This window comes from Battus philenor, unplaced genomic scaffold (genome assembly GCF_028537555.1).
Source record: "Battus philenor isolate CCGP_79_NKW_IND1 unplaced genomic scaffold, ilBatPhil1.0.hap1 SCAF_26, whole genome shotgun sequence".
In the NCBI taxonomy this organism is placed as follows: Eukaryota; Metazoa; Arthropoda; class Insecta; order Lepidoptera; family Papilionidae; genus Battus; species Battus philenor.
In genome coordinates this window covers 2,460,247-2,485,708 of record NW_027181689.1, presented here as the reverse complement: position 1 = coordinate 2,485,708, position 25,462 = coordinate 2,460,247, and the positions used below count along the sequence as shown (strand labels likewise).

At 32.4% G+C, this 25,462-nt stretch overlaps 2 protein-coding genes across 6 annotated transcripts in view; one reads left to right on the top strand and one right to left on the bottom strand.

Annotated features, from left to right (window-relative positions):
• The window catches only part of Wnk (Wnk kinase), a 93,583-nt gene extending 77,147 nt beyond the window's left edge, over positions 1–16,436 (bottom strand). For 3 of the 5 annotated variants that reach the window (XM_068768565.1, XM_068768569.1, XM_068768568.1), the window contains exons 1-2: positions 16,375–16,436; positions 11,370–12,082 (exon numbers count right to left, since the gene is read on the bottom strand). In XM_068768565.1, the coding sequence (XP_068624666.1) occupies positions 11,370–11,666 (297 nt within the window). In that variant the 5' untranslated portion in view covers positions 11,667–12,082; positions 16,375–16,436. Of the gene's footprint in view, positions 1–11,369; positions 12,083–15,954; positions 15,974–16,282; positions 16,344–16,374 lie in introns of those variants that run through there. The other 2 variants (XM_068768566.1, XM_068768567.1) reach the window with 2 other exon arrangements.
• Positions 16,437–17,119: 683 nt separating this feature from the next.
• The window catches only part of mon2 (Mon2 homolog, regulator of endosome-to-Golgi trafficking), a 39,111-nt gene continuing 30,768 nt past the window's right edge, over positions 17,120–25,462 (top strand). Inside the window, exons 1-8 of the mRNA XM_068768572.1 lie at positions 17,120–17,304; positions 18,296–18,427; positions 19,897–20,079; positions 20,672–20,801; positions 22,058–22,158; positions 23,583–23,708; positions 23,808–23,887; positions 24,643–24,793. Of these exons, the coding sequence (XP_068624673.1) occupies positions 17,185–17,304; positions 18,296–18,427; positions 19,897–20,079; positions 20,672–20,801; positions 22,058–22,158; positions 23,583–23,708; positions 23,808–23,887; positions 24,643–24,793 (1,023 nt within the window). The 5' untranslated portion in view covers positions 17,120–17,184. The remainder of the gene's footprint in view (positions 17,305–18,295; positions 18,428–19,896; positions 20,080–20,671; positions 20,802–22,057; positions 22,159–23,582; positions 23,709–23,807; positions 23,888–24,642; positions 24,794–25,462) is intronic.

The window sequence follows — 25,462 nt, the reverse complement described above, 5'->3', positions numbered from 1 at the left end:
GGTGTCCACACACAACGTGGACAAGACAACCCTGTTAAGACTGTCGGGAGACACATACAAGTTGCTTACAATAATATTGAAAATTTATGGTAGAGACCAATATCTATCGGTGACCCGTTCTACTGCTGAAATGAATGAATGAAATATAAATAGTCACATCTAGAAGTTTTTAACTGTCATTGTCACCTTCTACATCTAGGTGTGTACATTCAATAAAAACGCTCCCTTATAAAATGTTTAAAAAAATATGTACATAACATATTTAGTTAAAATTGTATAAAGCTTACTATAGGTTCTCAAATAGGACGTTAACGCAAGTGTGGGCTTTATGTAGGTAGTAGTGGTCCAAAGTCAAATGGGGATGCCCCCATACGTTGTATCCTTATTTACAAAAAAAAATTCGCTCACGTCAAGTCATAGGCCTCCAAACATCGTCACGATCATCTATCTTACTCTACATCCAGCGACGTCCCGCAACCTTAACAGTGTCTCACCGGTGCACCTAGAGGTGACATACCCAGGCCATTATTTAGCTATCTAAAAAGTTTATCAACGCCTCCCAAAAAAAAAAACAGTAGGCCACCTAAATGAGCAAAGAAATCGACTCGTAGCGCCCAAGCAAGAGAGCCAACCGAAAAGAAGATTTTAAAAAGACCCTCAGAAGAAACGGCGAGCGACGGCAGAATCGACGGCGACGTTTCTAAGTTATATGACACTGTAAAAGATACACGATTATTTTGGAAAGTGATGAAATAGTTTGTTTATTTTATAATAATGTAGATAATAAAAATAAACAAATTTAATAATAACTATTCTATGTCTATGATACTGTGCTGCGAGGCCCATACGAAGATGAACAGTTATCAGATATTTCATCAACATAAATAACTCGCCGCAGGACAGACAGATTTACAAATCAGATGTAGATAGATAATATTACTTTGATATCTATAATAATATTAAGTAGATAGACAATGAACGAGACATGAGAAGTGCCGACGAGCAAGTGGCTTTTCCTACCGTAAGCTGCTGGCTCTGCGGTAGCCTGCTCCAGCTGTCGCCACCCCTACTGCACCTGGTGGCAGAGTTCTTACCTGGTCATGGTATTTTTACCAAACATCTATTTAGGTGTTACGGAGAGTCCTCTGTGCAGAACATGCCTGGAAGAAGACGAGAATGCTACCCATGTACTACTTCAGTGTATGAGAGCAGCAACATACAGGGCTACCCATCTCGGATCACTGAGATGCTTTCCTGCTAGGATTTCTCGAGAAGTTGAATTGGCTTGATTAAGGCTATCCCCGACACAAAATGAGGATGCGGAAACCAGCCCACAGAGACAAGATAAGACAATCGAATCGAATAAATGAACGCATAAAAATGTTACGCGGTAGTAAAGAAACGGATGTACGATTAAAGATTGGATACCATGAAAATGGATATTTTGAATAATTAATATTATTAAAAATCTATAAAATGTATTGGTTTATAAATGTCGTTATGTTATTTTTAAATGTCAAACGCTAAAATTGTAAATTGTACGGTAAGTGATTCATAGCAGTTATCAAATAAGCGATTCGAATGCCGCAGACGGTGCCCCAGACCCATTAGGCCAACAGTGATAACTCCGCGGTTAAATTTAAACTATAAATTCACACCGCAACCGGATCCAATCGCATCGTGAACTGCGCAGTAGTTACGAGTGTCGCAGGCGCCTGCAAAAACGTAAGAGCCACTTGCCGTCTGGTCAACGGTCAAAAAAAGTCGTTGCAAGAAATAAAGAGACCGTCTGAGTTGTATTAGGCATTATTTAAATTGTTTGTTACTTCAGAACCACTTCAATGCTTGGAACTTAAACTTAGATTCTTTTGTTATTTTTTATGTCAGATGACATAAAAAATAACAAAAGAAACATTGTCATATCATCTTGACGGATGCAAAGCAAATATTACAATCCTTTTGGCGATTCATATTATTCATAATCTAAGAATCAATTGAAGACTACATCTATACGACACGAGAAGAATTTCAGAAGAGCTATATTTGAAAAAAGAATCAAATTTTTCTTCTTTACAATGACATCTCCCAAATTGAATTTAAGAGAGTTCGACACACACAACTCAATCTTTTTCAGAAAAATTTCTATGGCCTTCATTACTACCACTTCGTAAAGCCTTCTTTAAAATTTTGCAATTATAAAACAATAATTCAACTAATTAAGAGAACATACACATTGTCTATTTGTTTCATATTATAATACGAGTCTTTTCCTTTGACCATCTTTCAAAGACTTATTTCACCACGAAAGACCGAGTAAGAGTACAGTACAGTGGATATCATATATTTCTTATTGCTTGGTATGTATTCGATCTACGTGACTATACAACATTTAAGCAAATTTCTTCTTTACTAGTGTTTGTTAATCGTAGAAGGCAATTAAAAGCTTCAGTGGAATATACATCTCAACCTTCAAGTCTTTAAATCGAACGGTCTGGTGTTTTAATGACACGGAAAGGGTAGGGTAGTAGGAATGTGACTTGATACAATACTGAAACATCAACGGCATCTTCAGATCCTCGTGGTCAAACTAAAGTATCTCAAATAGCCTTCGAGGTAGTTTCAGAGGGTAACCTTGTAGGCCAAGGGTAAAATCAAATTGTTATAGGTGGGTAGTATTGAAAATGTGGGTAGTATTGAAATTGACGTCTACAATAACTAGATTCGGAAGTAATAGATAATTTTAATAAAGAAGTTATTTTTCTGCTTCGATAAATCAACTATAATACAAGAAGCAATACATTAAAGATTAAAGTGCCGATGTGAAACAAAACCCTCCCATAAGTCAATAGTTTTCTTATCTTTAAACAAATTAAACGGTTTAACCCTTCATTTGCCGCAATATGGAGCTTGTCAGTGTCAAGAATGATCGTTTTTAAAATAATCAATGAAATATTAATGTTTATAAACCTATGGTCTGTAGTACATACAGAGCAAGCGATTTTAAACTGTATTTTTAAGGTGATTCAATATAATATAGCCTACTTTATTTCGGGTAGATCAGACCCGTACGCACCCGGGGAGTTCGGACAGATATGTCCATAGGCATTCGACGGGTTAATGATATCACTTATTACTTGTTCCTGTTCCTTGCAATCTGGTATCTACACCAAAAATCATTTCAAGGCTCAATTATTTGTGCGTCAAATTGTATTTAAAAAGAAAAACAGATAACAATTTCCGTAGATTGAACTCTACTGATGTCTGCGATCTAATCTGATAAAATGGCGTGAGACGGCGGCTCGGGCGCTGCGGTTTTTTATTTATTTTAAAAACCTTTTTGTTGATTTTTTTATAATATATTTTATTACTATTTTACAAACACATATCTGGCAATACACTTTCACGTGCAACTTAATTACAGTACGCAGGAAATACAACGACTGACAAAACCTTACATATGTAGTGTGGGACAGAGATAATGCTCTACTAAGACGAAATTAGCCGATTGTCTCTTTCCAAAGGTCGACGTGCAATATTTATCGCCGGGTATTGTAAGCACCTTACGTTTTATACACGATATTAGATTATATGCATAAAAGCACTAAAAAGGTTAACGAATAGCTACTTAGTTACTATCAAAATAATTAATGGTTTTGTGGGACTCTTCCTAGTGTACCGGTCTTGAAGTAGTAACAATACGAAGTAATACCAACGTAAATGAACAATTTTATTTTTGTGTAATTCGCCTTTTCGATGCGCCGCCGACAACGTCTTAATATTGCCTCTACAGGTTCATCAATAATAACGTAATGAAAGTATAGTAAGAAAAGGAGTTTTTAAATTTCGAATATTAAAATTAATTATTATTTTCTACTTGTCCCTGTACTTTCTACTGTGTTGCCAGAACTTATTGGTCTATCGCATTTCAATACAAAAATAATAATACATTTTAGAGCGATCAATTTAAACATGCTATACGGTAATAGATACATTAAAAACATTTAAATCTTACATATGTTCAACCAAGCATTCTGTGACTTCTTTTTCTCTTGATTTTAATAATAATTTCACAGAAGTATCTAAAATATACCAGTCCGCGTCTTACTCATATCTCAGGAGGTGACTTGCGCTTGCAATTTATAACTACTGTGTTAAAGCAGTAGTATTTTATTGATATATCCAACTTATCACTATAAATAATCCAATGTTGAAATTAGTATTAATAAATATATACAAAGTAAATGTGAACGCGGCTTTCTAACGCGAATACACTACGGATATCCCAGCTCGCGATGCAGCGAGTTACCGTCAAAACTAAGTAGTGGGGGAGAGAGCTAGAGCATTTCTCTGACGTTCAACTAGAAGCACTATACCGTTCAACAATGTACACGCTAGCTTCACTTGGATACATACACATTCATTTTCATCGTCCTTCGGCTGCAAAACGTCTACTGCTTAGTATAGGCCTCCCCTTATATTTCCAATAAGGTTGGTTAAAAGCGTCCTGCATCCAGAGCTTTCTGATGTTTAATAAGGTCATATCGGTACCTGTTCACTCACACTAAAGTCTCTGCAGCCATCTGTCCCGCGCGCTATGTGACTTCAACGTTCACTTTAGCACGATTTATTACAATTTTTAATAACGTATTTTAATTCGTAACCGTAGTTAAAAAGCGAAATCAGCCAAAGAAATACGTATGATTAATCCAAGAACGCCTTTAAAATCAACACTACATCGCTTGAATACACACTGCTGGTTGAAAAATATGGATTTCATAGTGATTCGCACCTGCAGGGCTTCTCACAAAATAGACATTAAATCCATCGACGAATTTAAAAATATCCCGACGTGTAAATTGAATTATTACTCGATACTATCGCCATATATTTTTCCTAGCAACCACGAGATGTGACGCACCCTCACCTCTCTTCTAAGCGCCCGTAGCATTATCGCTACAATCACGCGATGGACAGTAGCAAATGCCAAAAACATCGTCTTTTATAGGGGCCTTCCCCAAAGATATCTATGGGGGGATGTACCATAATCACCACGACTTAGTTGGGTTGGCGATTAGTATGTTATTATGGTACGCAGAGGATGCTGCTGCCCATTCTCTGGTAAATTGTTTTAGAGCATTGGCGATCCCATATAATTAATGCATAGTGTTGATTATTATAAAGAAGATTATATCCCAGTAATTGAACCCGCGACGATCGTATGTCTCAGTCCTCTACTGCTGAAGTAACTCCAAAGTTCCAAGAGAGAGCCGGATGGCGGAATCAGATTTCGTATCTTGCATGTTGGCAGCCGGATTGACAATCGCAATGTGATATTATGGTACGCAAAGCATGCTGCTGTGTCCATCCTCTGATAACTTGTGAGCAGTAGCAATTCTATATGACTAATGCAATAATAAGTGTGAATTATTTAGGCTTGCATCCCGAGAATCGAACACGCCACCTACGATCGCAAGTCTCAGTCTTTTACCACTGAACTACCACTGTCCAAATCAAACTCAAAAATATTAAAACAAAAAATGGGGCACCTTAGGATAGACTAAAAAACCAGGCCGTCAGTACCCAACAACCCAGGAAGTGTCCTGGCAGGACTAGCAGTCATGGTAACCGCGAACAGCAGGTGCTAAGTATCGGAATAGGAAGATAGAAGCTTCCCATCATTTCTACAGAAAAGCTAAGGTAAAGGCTTATGTCCATCAAATTCACGTACAAAAATAAGGACTTTTTTAATCTTTGCTTATTATAGAGGAGTTTTAATTTTATTATAGTACTCTTATAGTAGCATTACAAAGCAAATTATAAAATCAGCAGACCGGCTTATTGTAGAACAACACACAAACCAAGCAAAAAATTATATCTATTTCTAAGACTTCCCTTTGTCGAATAAGCTGTCTGCAAGACTATGTAAGCATCCAAAGTCACTTACAAGAACGTGAGGTACGGATGGTCATAGCTTCAGTTCGGGTTTTTTTAAAGTATCAGATTAATGAAACTTGACTACTTATTAAGAGAAGAATATTTTTTTAATTTATTTCAATAATAATATAAATCTTTTCGATTTAGGAAAGGCCAGAAGAATACTGTTTACTAAGCCTACAGATACATTGTTATATATGTTAATATATTTCCTCAATGCTTCGGTTCGGAAACACATTCCACGAGGATATGGTGGAACATTTTCCACCACTCCGCATTTCGTTCAATTTGATGTAGGTTCTTCCTTTTAATGACATCCTTAGAAATAAAGCTGTAAAGTTTTCAAACGCGCCCTGAATAGAGAAAAGCCAATAACTCGTTTATTTGTCGTCTGTTAAAAATAATGTTAATTAAAAAATATTTTACAATGATGACATTTTTTACAATTTTTAGTTTAATACACTTATTAAACGTATAACATAATAACTGAGGCACATTACATGGGACTGTGTCATTTAGCAAAGGCTAATACGAGGGAACATTTTCATCACGAAAAACAAAAAGAATCTTTATGTATACAATTGCATGTATGTCGTTATAATGTCCCTAAATCGCCGGAATTGAACCCATGATAATATAGAGCTAACACCGCTATACCAACAGTACACTGTTATTTAAATTTTTAACCTCTCATATCTCTTTCAATATAGCATAATTAACAGTACAGTAAATCGAAAATTTTACCCGCGTGTATGTCAAAACACATTTCAAATAGTTAAGACGTTAAGTGAGTTTATTTATTTAAATATAAAAAATCAGATCCTCTTGACCATGAACCGATCGACCCCCAACACGCGCCGTCGTTCACGCGCTTTATTATTAAAGTGTTGATAAGCCAATACATGCGTAACACTTGGAACATAAACACAGTCACCAGTATTAAATGGCAGTAAGTTAAAGTTAAAGTAAGTCGTTGGGAGATAGAAAGAAGCATTGAATGTTATATTGTATTATGGCTTCTCCTTAACTGTTACTGCGCGGGGCAAAAGCTTATTATTTTGTCTCGAAAACCGCGACGCGGTTTCACCGTGTCTTTGTTGATCTAGATGTGATTTATTTTTTAACCAAATCACTTCTTAAAACCAACGTAAAGGAAAATCGTAAGAAATTAACACGTTCTATGCCAAGAAAAAAAGGAAAAAGGTAGCAGTTTCCTGACCAGGCCGTGTCGGTCAATGAAAACAACCCTCTCAATTAGAAAGCATAGAACGTTTTCGACTAAGGTACCTTGGGTCACGTGTCATTAAGAATATACAAACAAGTTTATAGGTGTAAAAGATTTACAGCGGTCAGTGTATAGCTAAGGGGTGTACTACACTATATCCAAAATAAATCTTTTCTGAAATAAAGAGCGTAATGATAATATAGTAATAAACGGAGTATTCAAATAAAAATTAAAATCAATTATTATTTGCTATATGAAAATGTTGAATAAACGAAAAAAAAATCTTTTATTCAACATTGGAATTTTTAATAAAACTCTTATTGATCGTCAACTTATTGTCTATTTTTAACTTTAATTCGCAAAGTGCTAGTTGTGGACAAACATGTATATATATATATATATACATATATATATATATATATATATATATATATATATGTATATATGCTTCTCCACGACATATATATATATATATATATATATATATGCACTTTATCAGTTATAGCTTAAATGAAATCAAAATAATCAGGTTACATTTTTGCCAAGGATTCTTATCTTTTAAATATTCGTTTTTTCAATAATTAACTTTTTCTGTTGTTAGTGGTAATCCAATAATGATTTGTGGCAATTTAAAAAAAATCTTTTTCCGATTATTACAAAGGAATTAGAATCTTTTTGCAGTCAAAGGCTTTGGTAGTCAGTTTTTCACGGTGCCTTGTAAATACTCTATAGACGTCCACTGTTTTTTTTTAATTATTGTAAATGTACAAAATATCAGTGTAAGAATATTTTAATTAATGTAACATATTTCACTTTATACACGGTGATTGGAAATAGGAGTAAATCTTTTTGATGACAAATAAGATATAATACATCTATCCTTCCATAGCTTTTTGAACTAAAACGAATCACCCTGTACATGTTTAAGATAAAATTATACCTATGTGACACCTAGTTTATTAGATTCACGCTAATACATCCGCGTACGTAATGTGCGAAGACAATCAAATAGCAGTTTGCGATATGTAATCGTCAAAACATACATTTAGTGTCATCTGTCTAAAATTCACAAGCACGTACCAACCGGCGCAAGAGCATCTTATTGCACTTCATGCATTAACATATACGAAATCTGCTCACGCCCTCCGGCTCTCTCTTGGAACTTTGACGAGTTTTTTTTCTCGTTCCACCACTATTTATGTAGAAACAGGGTTTTTATTTTCTTAAAAAAAAAACACATTACGTTTTTATTTTCATTCTCCTATTCCATGCTTCATCACATTGTCTTTTTCTCCTTTCTTTCATTCCACAATTCTGTCTGTCTCTTTCTCAACCATTCCGTTCCAACCATCCATCCTCAAACACTGCAGTTATATCTATTTCTATTTATAATTTATCACAGATTTATATTTTGATTTATTTTATTTTACTAGTATACATCATTATTTTATCACAGCTTAGTTATAACATTTTTTATTTTATTATTAACTTTGTCGAGAGTAGGAGTTACTCGATCAGTACAGCGGTAGGGGCCTCAGACTTGCGTTTTTCCCGGATTCGATTCCCGAGATACAGTCTTATGTATAATTAACTTATATGGGATCGCCATTACTGCGTCCTCTGGGTACCATAATACAACACCGTGATCACCAGGCGTGGCCACTTAGCCATATCCCCCATAGGTATATTTGGGGGAAGCCAATACCTTGCAGTGGGCGTCTACGGGCTGAAAGGATGTTGTAAATATGTAATAGTTAATTACATAATATAAATATATAAACCATAATCTTTGATCCCTGTTTAGTAATGTTTTTGTTTTTTCATTGTTTGACTATAAATCATTATATGTTCTCAGTGAGATAGTTATAAGGTAACAATTGTAACTAATTTTATATTTCTAAGCTTCTAAGTTTGTACTTTCTTACTGCCTTTTGTTACTGTTTATCTCTAATAAAGTAAATAAATAAATAAACATTGAAACAGCCTTGATTCCCATGGTGTGCTATCTATAGTCATTTACAGCGTTAATTTATTTTATGTGTTATTTAAATGAATAAAAGTTCGTATTCCCTCAGAAAATTCTTGTGTAAACCGTGGAACCATTACAAAGACGTGTTATTATCTTAAACGTAACGATTATAGTATATCTTCTATAGATATCTTTGGGAAGGCCTGTGTCTTTCAGCGGGCGCCCGTGTGCTGAAAAGAGAAGTTACTACTCAAAGTTTTTTTTTATCAGACACGGTCCAAATGGCATTAACGAATTTTGCAGGTGTTACGCAACTCTGTCTCATGTAGACATCTGTTTTTTTTTTTAAAAAAAAACAAGCGACCTCTTTATAGGTTGACAATCCAGGTGACCAATTTGGCTATACACGGACGCAGTTAGAAATATAAAAGAAAATGCTTGTAATTATAATTACCTCCTACTCTCTAATAATCCTCGTGAGATGTGAATGTAAATTTGAGATAATTATTTTTAAAAAAATGCTAATAAATAATAATTCGAATAATTAAAAAAAATGATCATAGGCAAAAAGTTAGTAAGTTTTACGTTTTTATGCCCCAAAAAGATTCTTATGATATTCTTATTCCGATACCTATGATCGTTATTAAAAGCTGTACTCTGAAAAACACCAAAAGCTTTGATAATAAATAAGAAAGAGGATAGAGGGGAATAGACATCAATATTTAAATTATTTTCTTATATAAATAACGTATAAATCTGTATTGTCAAATTTTATTAAAAGATGTGTTGTTGTGGAGTTTCTACCTACTTCTTCTCCACAAATATAAAACCTTGAATAAAAAAATAAGTTTGCGATCAACAACTTATTTAAAGTTCCAATGTTGAATACATTAATTTCATGTTTTATTTTCGTGAAAATTCGAACACAAATCGTACCAGTATTTTAGTATAAATCTCTCAAAGTATCCCTTGGGTCGGCATCCACACAATAAAAACACAAACTAATGCCTTATCATACCACGATCAATACTTAATATTTATTATAATTAAGAAAGGATCTACATTCAGATTTCTTATTTGTGACGGAAGTACATACACGGTTTGTTTGGCATTTTTTCAGTTTCCGCGGATTGAAAGAGGCAGTGCGCTGATAATGTTTAATCTACCAAGTCAATCTCTTTTTTGATAACAATGCTGGCGAGTTTATACTGCTGCATATATTTCAATAGGAAACGCTAAGCGTGTTGTTTGAAAGAAACACATCTGGAACTTGGTTCGTTGACTCATTTACATTATTATTGTAATTTACACATAAAAAATTGTAAAAAGAGCAACTGTTAAATTTCTGGCCGGCTCTTCTCAACAGATCAGCGTTTCGGTGGTAGCTTATTACTTATAATGTTAAAATAGTCGACGATTCAAAAGCGCATGTAAATGTTTACTTAAAAAAAGACATTCTGAATTTGAATTTAAAAAAAAACTAGTCACGGGGCTTCAAAAATAAAACTCGCTTAGTCAATTCGAATTTAGCATTCCGATGCCAATGTGTCCCAGACTTCTGAAGTTAGGACTAGATCGCTTGCCAAAGTTAGACTAAAACAAGACCGGCACGCTGCTGTAACGGACAAAGTAAAATATTAGAGGAACCGAAAAAGTGATGTCGCTTTCTTAAGTTAAATTCACACAACTACATTTTTAACAAGTTTTAATTTCTAATCAACGATATAATCACATTCGTTATCAACAACCTGTTGACAGCTAGTATACAAATCAATGCCGGAGCGGTAACAAATCAATCGGTTTTTCTGTAAAATATTTCGACAGAAACGACATTACATTCCGGTCACCCTAGTATTTACAAAGTAAGCTCTGTATTTAACCGTAATAGCGTGTCACAAAAGCAGGTGTCGCAGAATGTAGTTAACATTAATTCATATAAATTAGAATAATATTAAAACAAATAAAAAAAAATAACTGCATTTGAAACAGTGCCTTCGACAAAACAAATTCTGTAGATATTTTTTATATACCGAAATGTAGAGTGGAGCTCGGTTGTTTTTGCTATATATATAAATGCAACAGTTTTAAAGTTTTTTTACATAAATCCGATATCAGTATAAAGTCTCGACTAGTTCCTTTCATTGCTGAAATCGAACCTATTGACCGCGACAGTACACAACAATGTGTCTGATAAATATAAATAAGTAGTGCTTTGGATGTAAAAAAAAAAATTCAACTCACCTGGCCATAACGAGAGGAGGCTAGATGGACGCTTCTGTTCTTCAGGGAGAAATCTGGCCGCTTCCCCAGGCCATAGCTGCTCTTGTTCTGCGAGATGAACTTCTTCGACCGGTCCAGCCTCTCCGTGGACCCCGTGTCCGTCTCCTCATCCCGCTTGGATGTCGACGGGATGCCCCGATAGGCGCCCCTCGTCCCCCTGATGGTCTTCTCCGGACTCTTGTCCTGTTTCCTCGTTATAAGATTGTCTTTTCTTTGTTTGGTGCTACGTACTGACACGTTTGACGCCATACTGTCCATAATTTTCCATCAAACGATTTCAATACCGACGTCAGCCTCTATCGTTACTCATTGTGATGGTGTAATCTCAAAGACTGCCACTAAAACCCTATCTCAACTAAATATTAAATACAAATAAATAAAACTCATCAACTTCATTACAACCGCGAACAATTAGATAGACACATCTCTCAACCTTCAATTCCTTTCCCGAAAATATAAAGGTTAATAAACAAATATAAACTATTAATTAATTATTAATCAATAAATAAATGACTAATTCCGTCTTTTGTTTCTCTCTCACAGTTGGCATCCTCCAGCTACTGCCCGCAAACAATTCTTCACATTAACAAAAAAATAATTAAATTCTAAATAGTAACAGTCTTCAAGGAGATTTTGGAAAATTATAGCAGGATCGGACTCTTGTTTGTTGTTATCTGAAACAAGGGTATTTTTACATTAATAACCTAATTCACTTCACTAAAATAACTTAATTATGTTTAAAATTAAAAAAGTCCATCAATGCCTACTGAAATAAATATGTAATACAAAAAATACAACACAAGAAAAATAATTTTACAGCATAGAAACAGCACAAAACTACTATCTTTTAAAAAAAACCTTGAAGCATTATTTCAGAATAAATTATTTAAAAAAACTCCATTTGACTACTAGAAAATTATAAATTGTAATTAATTAATGCTAACTAGTAACAACTGATAATTTCTATTTACATATATACACATACAAAGTCAATGTCCATTGAATTTTAAAATAAAAAATTAAAACATTTTATTAAAAACTAATTATTTGTATCTCTGTGCTTTACTATAGCTTTAAAAGAACTGTGTCTTGATAATTATATATATTCCTAGTAATAAAATTCTTAAGAACCTTTAATACCATTATAAATTAAGACATTAATCAATTAAATATTGCACATAACCCCATTACTTTTCTATTTAAAGAAGTTCTTATTAGAAGCTATCTATGCTACAGTAGTCCTAGAAGAATACTTGTTATAATAGCTAATATGGTTTTAAGTATTAATTATTAATTATTAAATGACAATTTCTTAAAAGGCCAAAATTTTATATGACAAAACGAACAGATGCATAATTGGCGAAAGACATTTATGTTAAGCAATGGTAGCCCAGTAATAGATGAATGAAACTTGCGATTATAATATTCACACTTTGCGCATTTTGCAATTATATAGGATCATAAACAAGTTTCCATGAGGAGCAGCAACAACCACTGCATACTCTAATAGCACACTGTTATCGACAACCCGTCTGCCAAGTGTGGCAATTATAGTATTTCTTGCCATAGATATCTTGTGGGGGGGGGGGGCTATGCTTGGTAGAGGGCGTCTATGAGCTAAAACAAAGATTTATCTTATATATTATGACAGCATCTTTAATGAGGAATTTAACAAATGGGGCTATTTTCAAAGTCTACTTGTACACAAGCTTGTCTAGTTAACAGCCTTTCTCACACCAGCAGTATCTGATCTGTTCTTAAAAGCGCTTTCCATAACTAGTAAGACTTTGGTAAATAATAAAATGAGTGTCCTTTACATAACTGAAATGGGAGAACATACGAAATGTTATTAACCAAGGCCAAGTCATTCAATTTAAATAAATTCTACTTCAGCACATGTGATTTTGCAGGTAAAAGGGAGACGGAGACAATAACTTGTGATTGCACAATAGATATATCACAGCATATGTTTATGAGACATACAAATTAATCATCAGTTATCCATGAATCTGACAGATACAATCTTAATGTTCCAACATACTTCTACATAATTTGTAGTAATGCAAGCCAGATACATAATAAGATATTGTTATCTGAGATCAAAACGACCACCTGCTGTGTCATATTCATCTTTGCAAGAATCAAACTTGCAGGGCTTAAATCTCATGAGTACATGTCTGTTATATGGTATAAAAAGAACAGGTGATTATTCTAAAAATAAACTGTCTTGTATTAAGCTTATGTTTCAATAGCATGTGTACAAAGCAAGTTATTACAGAGAGTGAATATTAAATCACTAATCACATGTTATAAATACATATATTAATCAATTTCACAATATTTGTTTATGAAATTTATACACATATAATATAATAGGTTTATCTAAAATCAGATGTCATATATTAATAAACATATCATCCCCAAGAATATACCCCATTCCAGTTTACTTACACAGGAATAATTTACAAGATGATTGGTTATAGGTGTAAAAGCTGTATTAATTAAAATATTTATACACCTTTATTTACCCCCATCCATAAATCAATCATTTTTGAAATAATAAATAATACAATGATAATATAGTAAAAAAGAAATTCGGAATTCGGATTAACACTTATTACAATTCGTTATTGTTTACTATCTTACTTATTCTCTGTTGATGTAGTTACTGTTAGCCCAAGGGCTTTTACAGCTTCATCTGAACTGATTTCACGGAACGGAAGGGTCTGTGAACTTAAATTTTACCATCTGTCACTGCAGACTTTATACTGCCAGAAGTTGTAATAATGTTACATTCTAATAAAAAAAAATATTTAATGATCATTTTTCGCTCTGGTTGTTAGAAAATGCTTTTTACTGATGAATGAGCTATACCCTCATCTCATTCTAGCTTCTAAACCTATAACTGAACATAAAATAATTTATCTGCATAACATTCTCTTTAGTCTTAAATATCTATATACATTCAACCTTTTAGAGCTTTGACACTTTTTTTACAATTTCATGGTTTTTCCAATCAACCAACATATTGGATGATCTCTTGCATCAAACTATATTAGAGTGAGTCTGATATGTGACCAGTATTGGTCAAACATAACAAAAAAATAACTTCAATCACCAAACTTTCCACTTGTATTTTATAAGAAACCTCATACTGTACACAAGTTACATAACCATGTTCTAACAAAAATGACATACTAGTAATTTGTCAAACTTTTTTTTTCATCTGCTATTACAAACTATGTATTATTAAATTTTAACAATTTGAATTGAATTAAAGATGATTATACTCTAAACAGGCCGCTTTCAAATAGTCTTATTGGAAATATTAATTAATAATTAACTATTAATAATATTTCTATTTCCCATCATAGACATATACATATGTTCTATTGATAAATTCAATGTTATAATTATGAAATTGATTTGATTATATATAGATGTTGGCTATAACACACTACTATTATTTTAATTATGAAGTCAGTTGTTTGGGATTAATAAATATTCACACTGGTTTTCACTTAAGGAACTAAATAACATTTTAAAAATATTCAGGAGAGAATAGAGGAAACAAATTATACCGGCTCATTTACAAGGAGGCTCCAAAGATATCTTTTATCTTCTTATCTATAATAACTTCAAGAACATGTGCATCTTATTATCAAATTAATGATTATGATTAATACATTACTGGTGATACAAGTTTATAATAAGAACATACAGTACATTAATAAGAGGAAAAAGTGAGCACTGCACCTTTAAATAATTTCATTATCAGCGTGTTGACTAAAATAAACTTAAGGGCAGCACTAATGTGATTATAATGAACTGAGTAAACACTGAACTGTGACTCAGTTCACTATGAAGTGCAGAACATATTGACAAAATAAATACTCATACACTCAAAGAAATTTAGCAAATGACACATAGAAATAATTGGTAACTCATTTTATTGCAATCACTAAATCATTTACATATCACATATATGTGTCATTTTTATGTTTTACAGAAGTATCCAACTTGATAAGGTTTTCAAAATAATGCCACAATATATTTTAGTTATGCATCAAAAAGACATTGACAAAATCACTGTTTTAGAGTATAGCACACTAATTAAAATATATATTACACTGTAAGAATTCTTGAATTATTTACATTAAATTTTAAGTGAAGCATTGAAAATTTATTTACTGTAATTGTATGATTGTATAATAGATTATGTACCTATTTATCTATAACAATGAACATGTATTTTTACCTCCTATCTAAATTTGATTTACGTGATCTTAATTATTTTAAAATTCAAAATAATTTTAAAACAATAATGGCTCGTATTGTATTGAAATAAGACGTTTTTGCAATAACGTAGTCATTCGTAACCACTTTGCTGCCATCGATACTGTGTACGTCGTAGCAGACTTAATATTTACTGATTGGAGCATAACAGTACCGATCACGCATGTCGCATCGCAAAAACTAAATTTAAGATTCCACTCGCATGTAAAAAAATTGAGGAATGCAATACTACCAAAAACAAGTTACCCACAAATCAATCTGTCTTCGACGTATTGAGAAAACAACACAAATGACACTCAATTAGCGAAATCTAGGTGCCGGCACCGAGAAAATGTTACACTGAAATGCTGTATGCGGGTGTCGTTAACTGCGAGACAATTCCTACGTCAGACATCTAACCAATGCATCGACAATACACTGCGTTTTATTTAAAGATGTTCTAAAATTTGCAGACATCGGCCGTTTTATTGCACTTAGAATGGCGCATAGCTGATTCAAGCTGAATAAATACAGTAATCGCATTGACAAGACGTCAACCTTACAATGCGAAATTACAGAGAAAAATTATGCATATTTACCTTTAAATTGATTACGACGAATCGTAAGCCGTTTAAAACAATCACAACTATTAACTTTAACTAAATTGATATTGAAATCTATAAATACTTACAAATAAAAATCTGGAATCACACCATTGTTTTTTCTTCTGCACAATCAGTAAATCGATGTTGCTGTTAAGGAAAAAAATTGTCACCATTAAAAGTGGGTCATCATTGATCAGTACACTTTTAATTTTTTACTTTCACTTGATCATCTTATATACAAATATTGCAAGAAGATGTTAAAATCGATGAATATTAACTTATTTGTTAATAATATGTACAAAAATAAATTATTTCAAACTCGTCAACCAGGATATTTTATTGTATTACATCCAAATAATTGTAACTTTTTCGGAGATTATTAAGTTTTTTTTTTAACTGCACCAATAAAGAATAATCCAAAATAATCGTATATTAGAAATGGATTTGTATATTCAAACCGAGAATTATTTTACTATGCACAGCTCAAATATCCAATAAGTTTTCATTTAAGTCAAAAACATTTTTTTGCTAAATTCAAATTAGTTATATTAAACACAATTAATTAAATAAACTTACAGTAATTGAAATTAATTTTTAAATAAACCGTTTCGTTGAAAAACTTATTTTAAAAAATTATAAAAACTTGTCTTTTTAAAAAAAATTTTACAGGAATCTAATTAGATTAATATTTATACACATATAAAAAGACTAAAGGGATTTTTAAATATTTATTATGTATTAAAAAAATCTTTTAATCTGCCAATGTATTTGTACACATCTTATGATTTTTGAACACAAAGTAGTGATGTCGATTGTGTACTTGGCATATTTTAATTCGGTAGTTTTTTACGTAAATTATGAAATGATTAATTAAATTAATGAATTGTTTATAAAAAATGGCATTTGTGAGCGCTGTAACAGGCGATGATTCCACAAAGAAATTTATGGACGTTCTGCAAAATGACTTCAAAACACTCAGTTTGGAGACAAAAAAGAAATATCCTCAGATTAGAGAGGTTTCGTATTTATGTTTTGATTTATTATTTGAATAAGTATTGCTATTTTTCTATATAACGTGAACTAATTTTTTAAAACATATACACATTATAATATGTACATTTTATGCATTTTACAATTATTGAATTACTCATACATTAAAGCTAATTAAACTCCACAAGGATTTATAAGCCGGAAATAGTTTTTACTTTGAAGTTAAATCGTTTTTATTATTACCTTTTTTGTACAAATTATTATGTACTTGCTGATTACAATTAAATTAAAATTTCTTCTTATTGCAATATCACATTACATTTTGGTTACATCATTATTATAAGATTTTAAAATTTAGTAATAGCATACTTAAGTGCCACTAGTCTGAGCTTAAGCTGACGAATTCCTCTGTTTTTAATCTTAGTATAAAAGGCACAAAGTCTGTAAACAGGGTATTAAATTTGTATTTTATGTACTTAAAGTTTAAAGTAAATTTTGGCATCATTATTACAGTAATAGTTATCTGTTTCATTTTCTCATTCTTCTTTTTGCAATGTGAGTGGGCCACACACTAGGTAGAACAATAACATTGTTAAGGTTGCAAGAAGTTGCTGAATGCTGGTAGTGACTACCAGTCATGATTGCAACCTTTTGGGAAGACCTATGCTTTGCATTGGGAATCTATTGGCTAAACAGAAAAAATAGAAGAAGTTCTCTTTTTCATATAAAAATACTCGCATTGAGACAAGAGAAGAGATTTTAGTGCCTAGTGTACTAATATCTCTTCTCTCTATTAAATTATTTAGTTTCATAGAGGTATGTACCTAAATAAATTATGGTCCCTATTATATATCATATCTTTAAGGTTCAAGCATGGTTCTGGGAACAAATTTGAAATCTATAGAAACACTGCTTTGTTACAAATGTTATAAGAATTGTGTTTTAGTGAACCTCTTTGCTGGGACTATTAATGTATGGTAAAATAAGTACTATAAGGCTATACTGTTTTTTTTTCAGGCCTGTGATGAGGCAATAGAAAAATTGTCCCTAGCTTCCAATAACCCTCAAGCATCACTTTATGGTGTTGTCAACCAAATATTATATCCATTGGTGCAAGGATGTGAATCCAAAGATATAAAAATAATTAAGGTGAGCATTAAAACAAAATTTCTACTTTTTATATTTATTTTTCTTCCTAATTTAAAATGAATTATGACACTACTAATTATATATCTTATTATAAAGAACTTGGTACCAGAAGATGAAACTATTTAACCCAAACACTGAATACCATATTTGTGTACATTACAATAAGACCTGATGAAGTACATGTCATTAACCCAAATAATACATTAGCCATGACAATTGACAAATGCATATGTTAATGTTTAAAGTATATGTAATCCTTGATTACATGACAAACCGTATGGCCTTTTCATGTTACCAAATCTAAGATAAGGATGTTGTTATTGAGACACAAATATATTGTACATCATGACAATTATTTAAACCTAAAGAATGCGCGCCGCTAGCCAAAGGATTCTTTCTTAGGTTTCTAATAGGACCAGTTCAAATTTGCCTATTGCAACATCCTTAACAAGGTAAAACAAATGTGTTGTCTGTCTATTAATAAATATAATGTATATAATCATAATGTCATTAAGTTATTAGATACTTATTATGCAGGGTCTTAGAGTTAGGCCTTTAGCAAAAAGCCATCTATATGAAGATTTAAAAAATCAATATTCTTATTGTGACGTCACAATATATTTTATTATAATAAATTAAAAAAAAGTCCACCTCTTCAATGTTCTCACAAGGTACCATGAAAAACTGGCTGTACCAATGTTTGGACATCAAAAATTCTCCAATTCATTTGTAATAAATGAATCATTCCTTTTTAAATTTTTGATATTTTAATAAAATTGTGCAACAACATCATTGAAATACAATTTTTAAAATTCAAAACACATATTAGAAGTAAATTTATGGAAAAAACTTGTTATTTATTAATATGTATTATTCAATAAGTGAATATTTAAATGACGAGAATCCTTAGCATTGATGTCGCATGATTATTTTGTATATAGGCTATATCTGACTTAGGGTAAATATATAAATTTGTATTGTTAAACTTTTTGAAAAGATGTGTTATGGATTTTCTTGCCTCTTCTTCTCCACAAACATAACATCTTGCGAAGCAGAGTAGTCAAAAATAAAACTATTAAAAGAAAAAGTTGATTATCAGTAAGAGCTCTGTGACAACTTCAAGTGTAAATAAATGAATTTCATCTTTATCTATTTAAGTGTATGATTGCCATTTTTCATTCATATTTTCAAATTATTTCACTTTATCAAAAATTGCAATTTTATAATTTAAAAAATTTTAATATTTAAAAACAAAACTACCACCACTCCTTAAACGCCTACTTTTAATTTTATTCTTTTTAGGTCAGATAAAATGACTGAGAATATATTACTATGTCCAAGTATATATTTATATATATATGTGTGTGTGTGCGTGTGTGCGTACTTGCGTGCGTGCATGCGTGCGTGTGTGTGTGTAACACAGATTAAACAGGAAAACAGGAAAAGAAGTGTTGTAATTTTTTTTTTAGTTCTGCTTAGGCACCATACAACGTTTAATAGCACAGCAAGGAATTGACGCTAAGGGTGCACGACATGTGGTCGACTGTCTATATAACCTGGGACAAGCTGGAGTGCTGGAACTTAAACTTCTTCAAACTGCAGCTCTGCTGATGACCACATCTGATCTTGTTCATGGAGACACATTAGCTAGAGTAAGATATTTACTCTACATTCACTTTATTTGTCCTTAAAATTCAATTGTGAGGCTTGATTAGTATGTTGACTAGTTTTTCTCTACGCATTAAAAATAATGTAAATAAAAAGAGTATATATTTTTATAAAAATTGATTTCTCTTTTACACAATGTATTTGCATATTAAAAATGTCTTCCTTTCATCATAATTTTATATGGATTAATTATTAAGTAAGTATATCTTGAAAAAGTTTGATAAAGGCCTAAAACCAAAGCAAATGACCCCGCAGCTTGGATGTCGCTAGAGCAGCCACCATCTGTGTTTATGTTAGACTTCGGTTCTTCAATACTCACTTGTCTCTCGCAGAGTTGAAATGGAAAAACTATATTTTTTAATTCTCTCATAATGAAATTATATTATTTATAACATATAACAAATTTATTTCGAAATAAAGTTCTTCCACAATGCAAATATTAAAGCTCTACGAGGTGCGGGCTGATATATCAGCTCTGGCACTTCTCGGCAGTGAGTTGATATATTTGCTCCCGGCACCAAAAAGGTTAAGTAAAATAAAAATTGAGTAAGCAGACATAGGTTGTTTTGGTCGCAGACAATGGTAATGTGCATGCGCACGGTATCGGCGAGCGAGACGCGTGACGTCAGCACGAGTCACGCTGCCGCCGCCACCGTGCGACAACTCGTCGCGCTTGTCTTCGAGCGCGCTCTAGCCGAGGCAGATGGTAAAACACAATATACAATGTACACATCATCATTATTATTTCAGATTTGAGACATATGCATGGAGGCCTCCCTATTCTTCTGCGTCTTCGGACTATCTTAATAAGCCCATTAGTCCTAAGTTATATGTTAACTTAATTCATAGTTTAATTGTAGGCTCAAACGTTTTATTGTGGGCAAGAAAAAAATATATAATGTAAAAAAGCTCAAACAAGGTGAAGTTTTTTAGTTTGAGCTTTTTTTAAGTAGGTGTAGTAGAAAATGGATCAATGTCATACTGCTTACATGTACTATTATGGTTATTTCTCTCATCCACCATAAAAGGTGAATAAAATAACTATTTGTGTTAAAAATTGCAGAAAGGCATTTTTTTAGATATACACCAAGACCTCGCTTTGCGTCGTTTCGTTTTGCGTTTTTTTCGAAGTTAATAATATTACTTATAGTACTTAATTTTCACTGTGCGTCGTAAGATTTTCGGGGTTGCGTTGTTTTTGGTTCGAGTTTTTAATTTTTTTATGAAATTTTCTTTTTTTCTCTAAAAGATGGCAACACTTTGGTTTCTAATTGCGCCATGCCATCAAAACTCGGGGATTTACTTTCTGTATAAAAATTAACGAAATTTTAATACAGTTTTATTTTCACTTTGTTTTGCTAATTTTGGTTTTCAGTTTCAATTACGTAGTGTGTTGTGCTTTTTTTTTAAAGAGAATAATAAATTGATATAAATTGTAACGTGTTGTTTCTGGTTAAAAAAGATATATATTTTTCCAATTTATTTATTGGCAGAGTTATAATATTTTTTTACATGTTTTATTTTAAATGTTTACTTTGTTCAATTTTCTTGATCTTTACATGGTTTGCTATTGAAAATCTTAATTCACTTTGCGACTTTTCAATTTGCGTCATGTTTTTTGGAACGTAACCACGAAACAAAGTAAGGAATTCAAAAATTAAACACATGTTACTACACGGATTTTTGGTTTACACTTAAAAAAGTAACATTTGGTAATTATTTAACTTCATTATTTAAATGGGCAGGTTCTCCACTAGGTAGTCCAAAATGATTATGTATAGGGCAAGGTCATTGTGTATATCTATACCGGAGGCAAATGTCTTAGCAACGGGTGTGAATTATTTTAACTTTTATTTGTACTAAACTTAAAAATAACTTTAATGCTTAGACTCGAGTAATATAATTTTTTTATTGTTTTATATATAATAATATTGTAAAATTAATGGATTAATTTTTTAATAGGAAAGCTGAGAGTAAATCCTGCAGATGTAAGGTTGCAAACCAACACCAAAGCCCCGAAAGAACTGAAGCCGTGCGCAATCGATGCTTACCTTATTTTACAAGTAAGTTTAACTTTATAAAAGTCCATCCTAAGTAAGAAAAGGACCAATATTTAACCAATTCCGCACATGTAGTGGTAGTCGTGCCACAAAGTGCACCGTCCATAGAGTCTGTGTTTGGCACTAATCGGTGTAACATAACTCCTGAAGATGCCCCGTGGAGGGGTGAAACTCGTGTTGAGTGATTTAACGGTGGTAGTTGTGTAATTCGCATTTTTTGCCGAATACGCATTTATCAGCGGGCTGACGGGCGGTGCACTTTGTTGCACGACTACGACTATGTGCGGAAGTGGCTAAATATTTACTTGTCACAAAAGCTCGGCTAGGTGAAGACGACGATAAAACACAAACGGTTCGAAGTAACCTGTTCTTTACTGTCTAGGTTCGGTAGCACAATAACCAGAAGTAGGCGATTGAGGGTAAGGATGTATAGTCCAGATGTGGCACCAAGCGATTATATCTTTCCTATTGAAGCATTTGCGAATTTTGCGCTCACTAGATGGCGCTTCTTAGCGTTAAGAATGCTACAAGTTGCTTCTAATTAGGTAGACAATGACATTAACCGGTAAAAGACACGTTTTTAAACACAACGGTTTAATTAAGATTGGTGGAAAACAGTTATTGATTATAGATGAGTTTTAAGCGTGAATGTACAGCTCATGTGTTGTCAATTAATGTATGGTACATACAATACAAAAATAAATAGGTTCAGAAATTATAAATAATAATATACCAAGAAAAATGTTTTAGAAAACCGGATTACTACTTATTAAAATTAATTATTTTGTTTCTTGTTGTCCCTGCATCTCATCCAGGCTTTGTACTATCAAAATGGCCTGTGGCATTCCAATAGAAAAAAAAAATAATTAAGAATATTTCAGATTGATCACTTTATGTAGGGTGATTGGAAATAGTTGTAAAAGTTTTAGAGCTTTTTACTGACAAACGAGATTCAAATCTCTCACATTATAAACTATTTTTGATATATCGCTTTTGTTTTAATTATTCTATTTTGACCGTGCTACTAGAGGGCTGTCAAGGTAATCATTACATATGGGTGCTACAAAACCTCTGTTCTTCCCAATGGGCTTTGGCAAGATCTTCTTCCGGTTCGTTGGGTACTGTGTTTTCAATTAATATGATGGGAGACGTTATTTATTTATATATTTTATAGAGGAGAATAAAGAAATAATTAGCTTATTTCTTTATTTTCAGTTACACATCAAGAATTATAATTTTAACGGATAATGTATGTAATAAAATCGAGTTAAATTAGTGTTATATGAGGAAGTCACAAGATAAAGAAAAAATAATATAAAAATACAATAGTAATGTATTTTTGATAGAAATGATAATGGGGAAAAGGAGGGATATGTATGCAGGTATCAATATTCACTTTTTAATTTTCTTTTTGTTTTATTCCACAGGATATTATTCAACTAATAAACGGCGACGCCGCGCACTGGCTGGTTGGGATATCAGAAGTACCCAAGACATTCGGCTTGGAACTACTGGACACAGTGCTTACGGATTTCTCGGCTGTGTTTTTTAAAGTAAGTCGTCAAAATGAATAGTGAGATAAATAATATAAATTACTATTTTTATTTTATAATATATGTATTACTTATGATGTCATTTCATATTATTTTCAGATTCAGGAGTTTAGATTTTTGCTGAAAGAGCATGTATGCGCTCTTATTATAAGGCTATTTTCGCCAAACGTCAAATATAGGTAAGTTACTTTTCTTAAGCTTTTTCTTCTGGGTAAATAATTACTACATAAAGTTTTTAAATAATTGGTGACATATGCCGGGTTGAAAATGAAGTAGTCATAAATCAATAAATTCAATAAATATTTGTATGTGTTATATATACACATGTATGTATGTATATACTTAGGAAGAAAGTTATTTCTAATTTAATTTTTTTTCTTTTTCTGTTTATTATGTTCTCACTTGCTAATACAATTTTTAAATATTTTTTGTGACCTCCATTTTAGGGACCTCTCATACTCCTTTAGTAAAGCAGAGACTATTTATACAATCAATAATTTTTCACTTTACATTATTATTGTCACGCATCTCTCCCAGCCTTCTTAATATCTTCTATTAATTTCTCTTTTTTCGCTTTTCAATATCTTGCATCCTTTTCTTACATCACCTCACTTCCATCGCCTTCTTTGCTGGATCCCACATTTACATTTTATCTTATTTTTGTTTGTTTATGTTAGTTTTTTTACATTTATTTTCCTAAGTTGCATATTAATATTATTATGTTTCTATATTATTTATATCACAGCTTATTTTTTGTCGACTTTTAAAATATGATAGTTTATAACTTTCTTTCTTTTTTTTATTTAAATTATACCCTTTTTTTAGCTCTTATCGTAGGTCCGATGACCTTCCTACAGAAGTCTAAGAAGTTCTGATGATTTTCCGTATTGATCACTAGAGCTAATATAATTTGTACTTTGTGCCTATGACACAGGGCTGCATTTACCGCGTTGCACATCCCGGGCGCTGCCGCCGCCGCCCAGGGTGCCTCGAACAGTCCAGCTCCGGAACGCCCGCACTTCCCCGTCACCATGAGGCTGCTAAGACTCGTCTCCATTATAGTGCATAAATACCATGAAGTGCTGGTGAGTACCAAACGATGATCGTTCATTAACACTTAAACTCACTAAGTCATGAGAGAAATGAAAGAATAATCAATTTTGATACTAACTAGAATCAAAGCTCTCCCGTAATGGCATCCTTTAACCTGCGAGGATTTGAAAAGACTCACTGATGAACTGAAAGGGCCCACAAAAAACTAAGAAAGGTTTTTGGTAATTATTGTTATATTCCAAAAAAATCCTTAACCGTTTTAATGTTTTTTTTTTTGGTAATTTTTGGTAATTTGATCAATCTGAGTATCTACCTGCTCCAAAAATTATAACTTAGATACATTACATAGAAGTCTATAGTAATATCATACACAGTTGTCCACAAGAGAGTTGTTGTATAAAGCCTCGAGAAAAATATTAAAAGCTTGTAAAGAATTTTGAATTAAAGAATGAGTTGTCTTATGCAAATAGATCAGATGCTCATACAGTACCCGGTGATAAATATTACACATCGACCTTTGGAAAGGGACAATCGGCTAATTTCGACTTCGTAGAGCACTATCTCTGTCCCACACTACCTATGTGACGTTTTGTCAGTCGTTGTATTTCGTGCGATAGAGATAATGCTCTACGAAGTCGAAATTAGCCGATTGTTTCTTTCCAAAAGTCGATGTGCAATATTTATTGCCGGGTACTGTATTT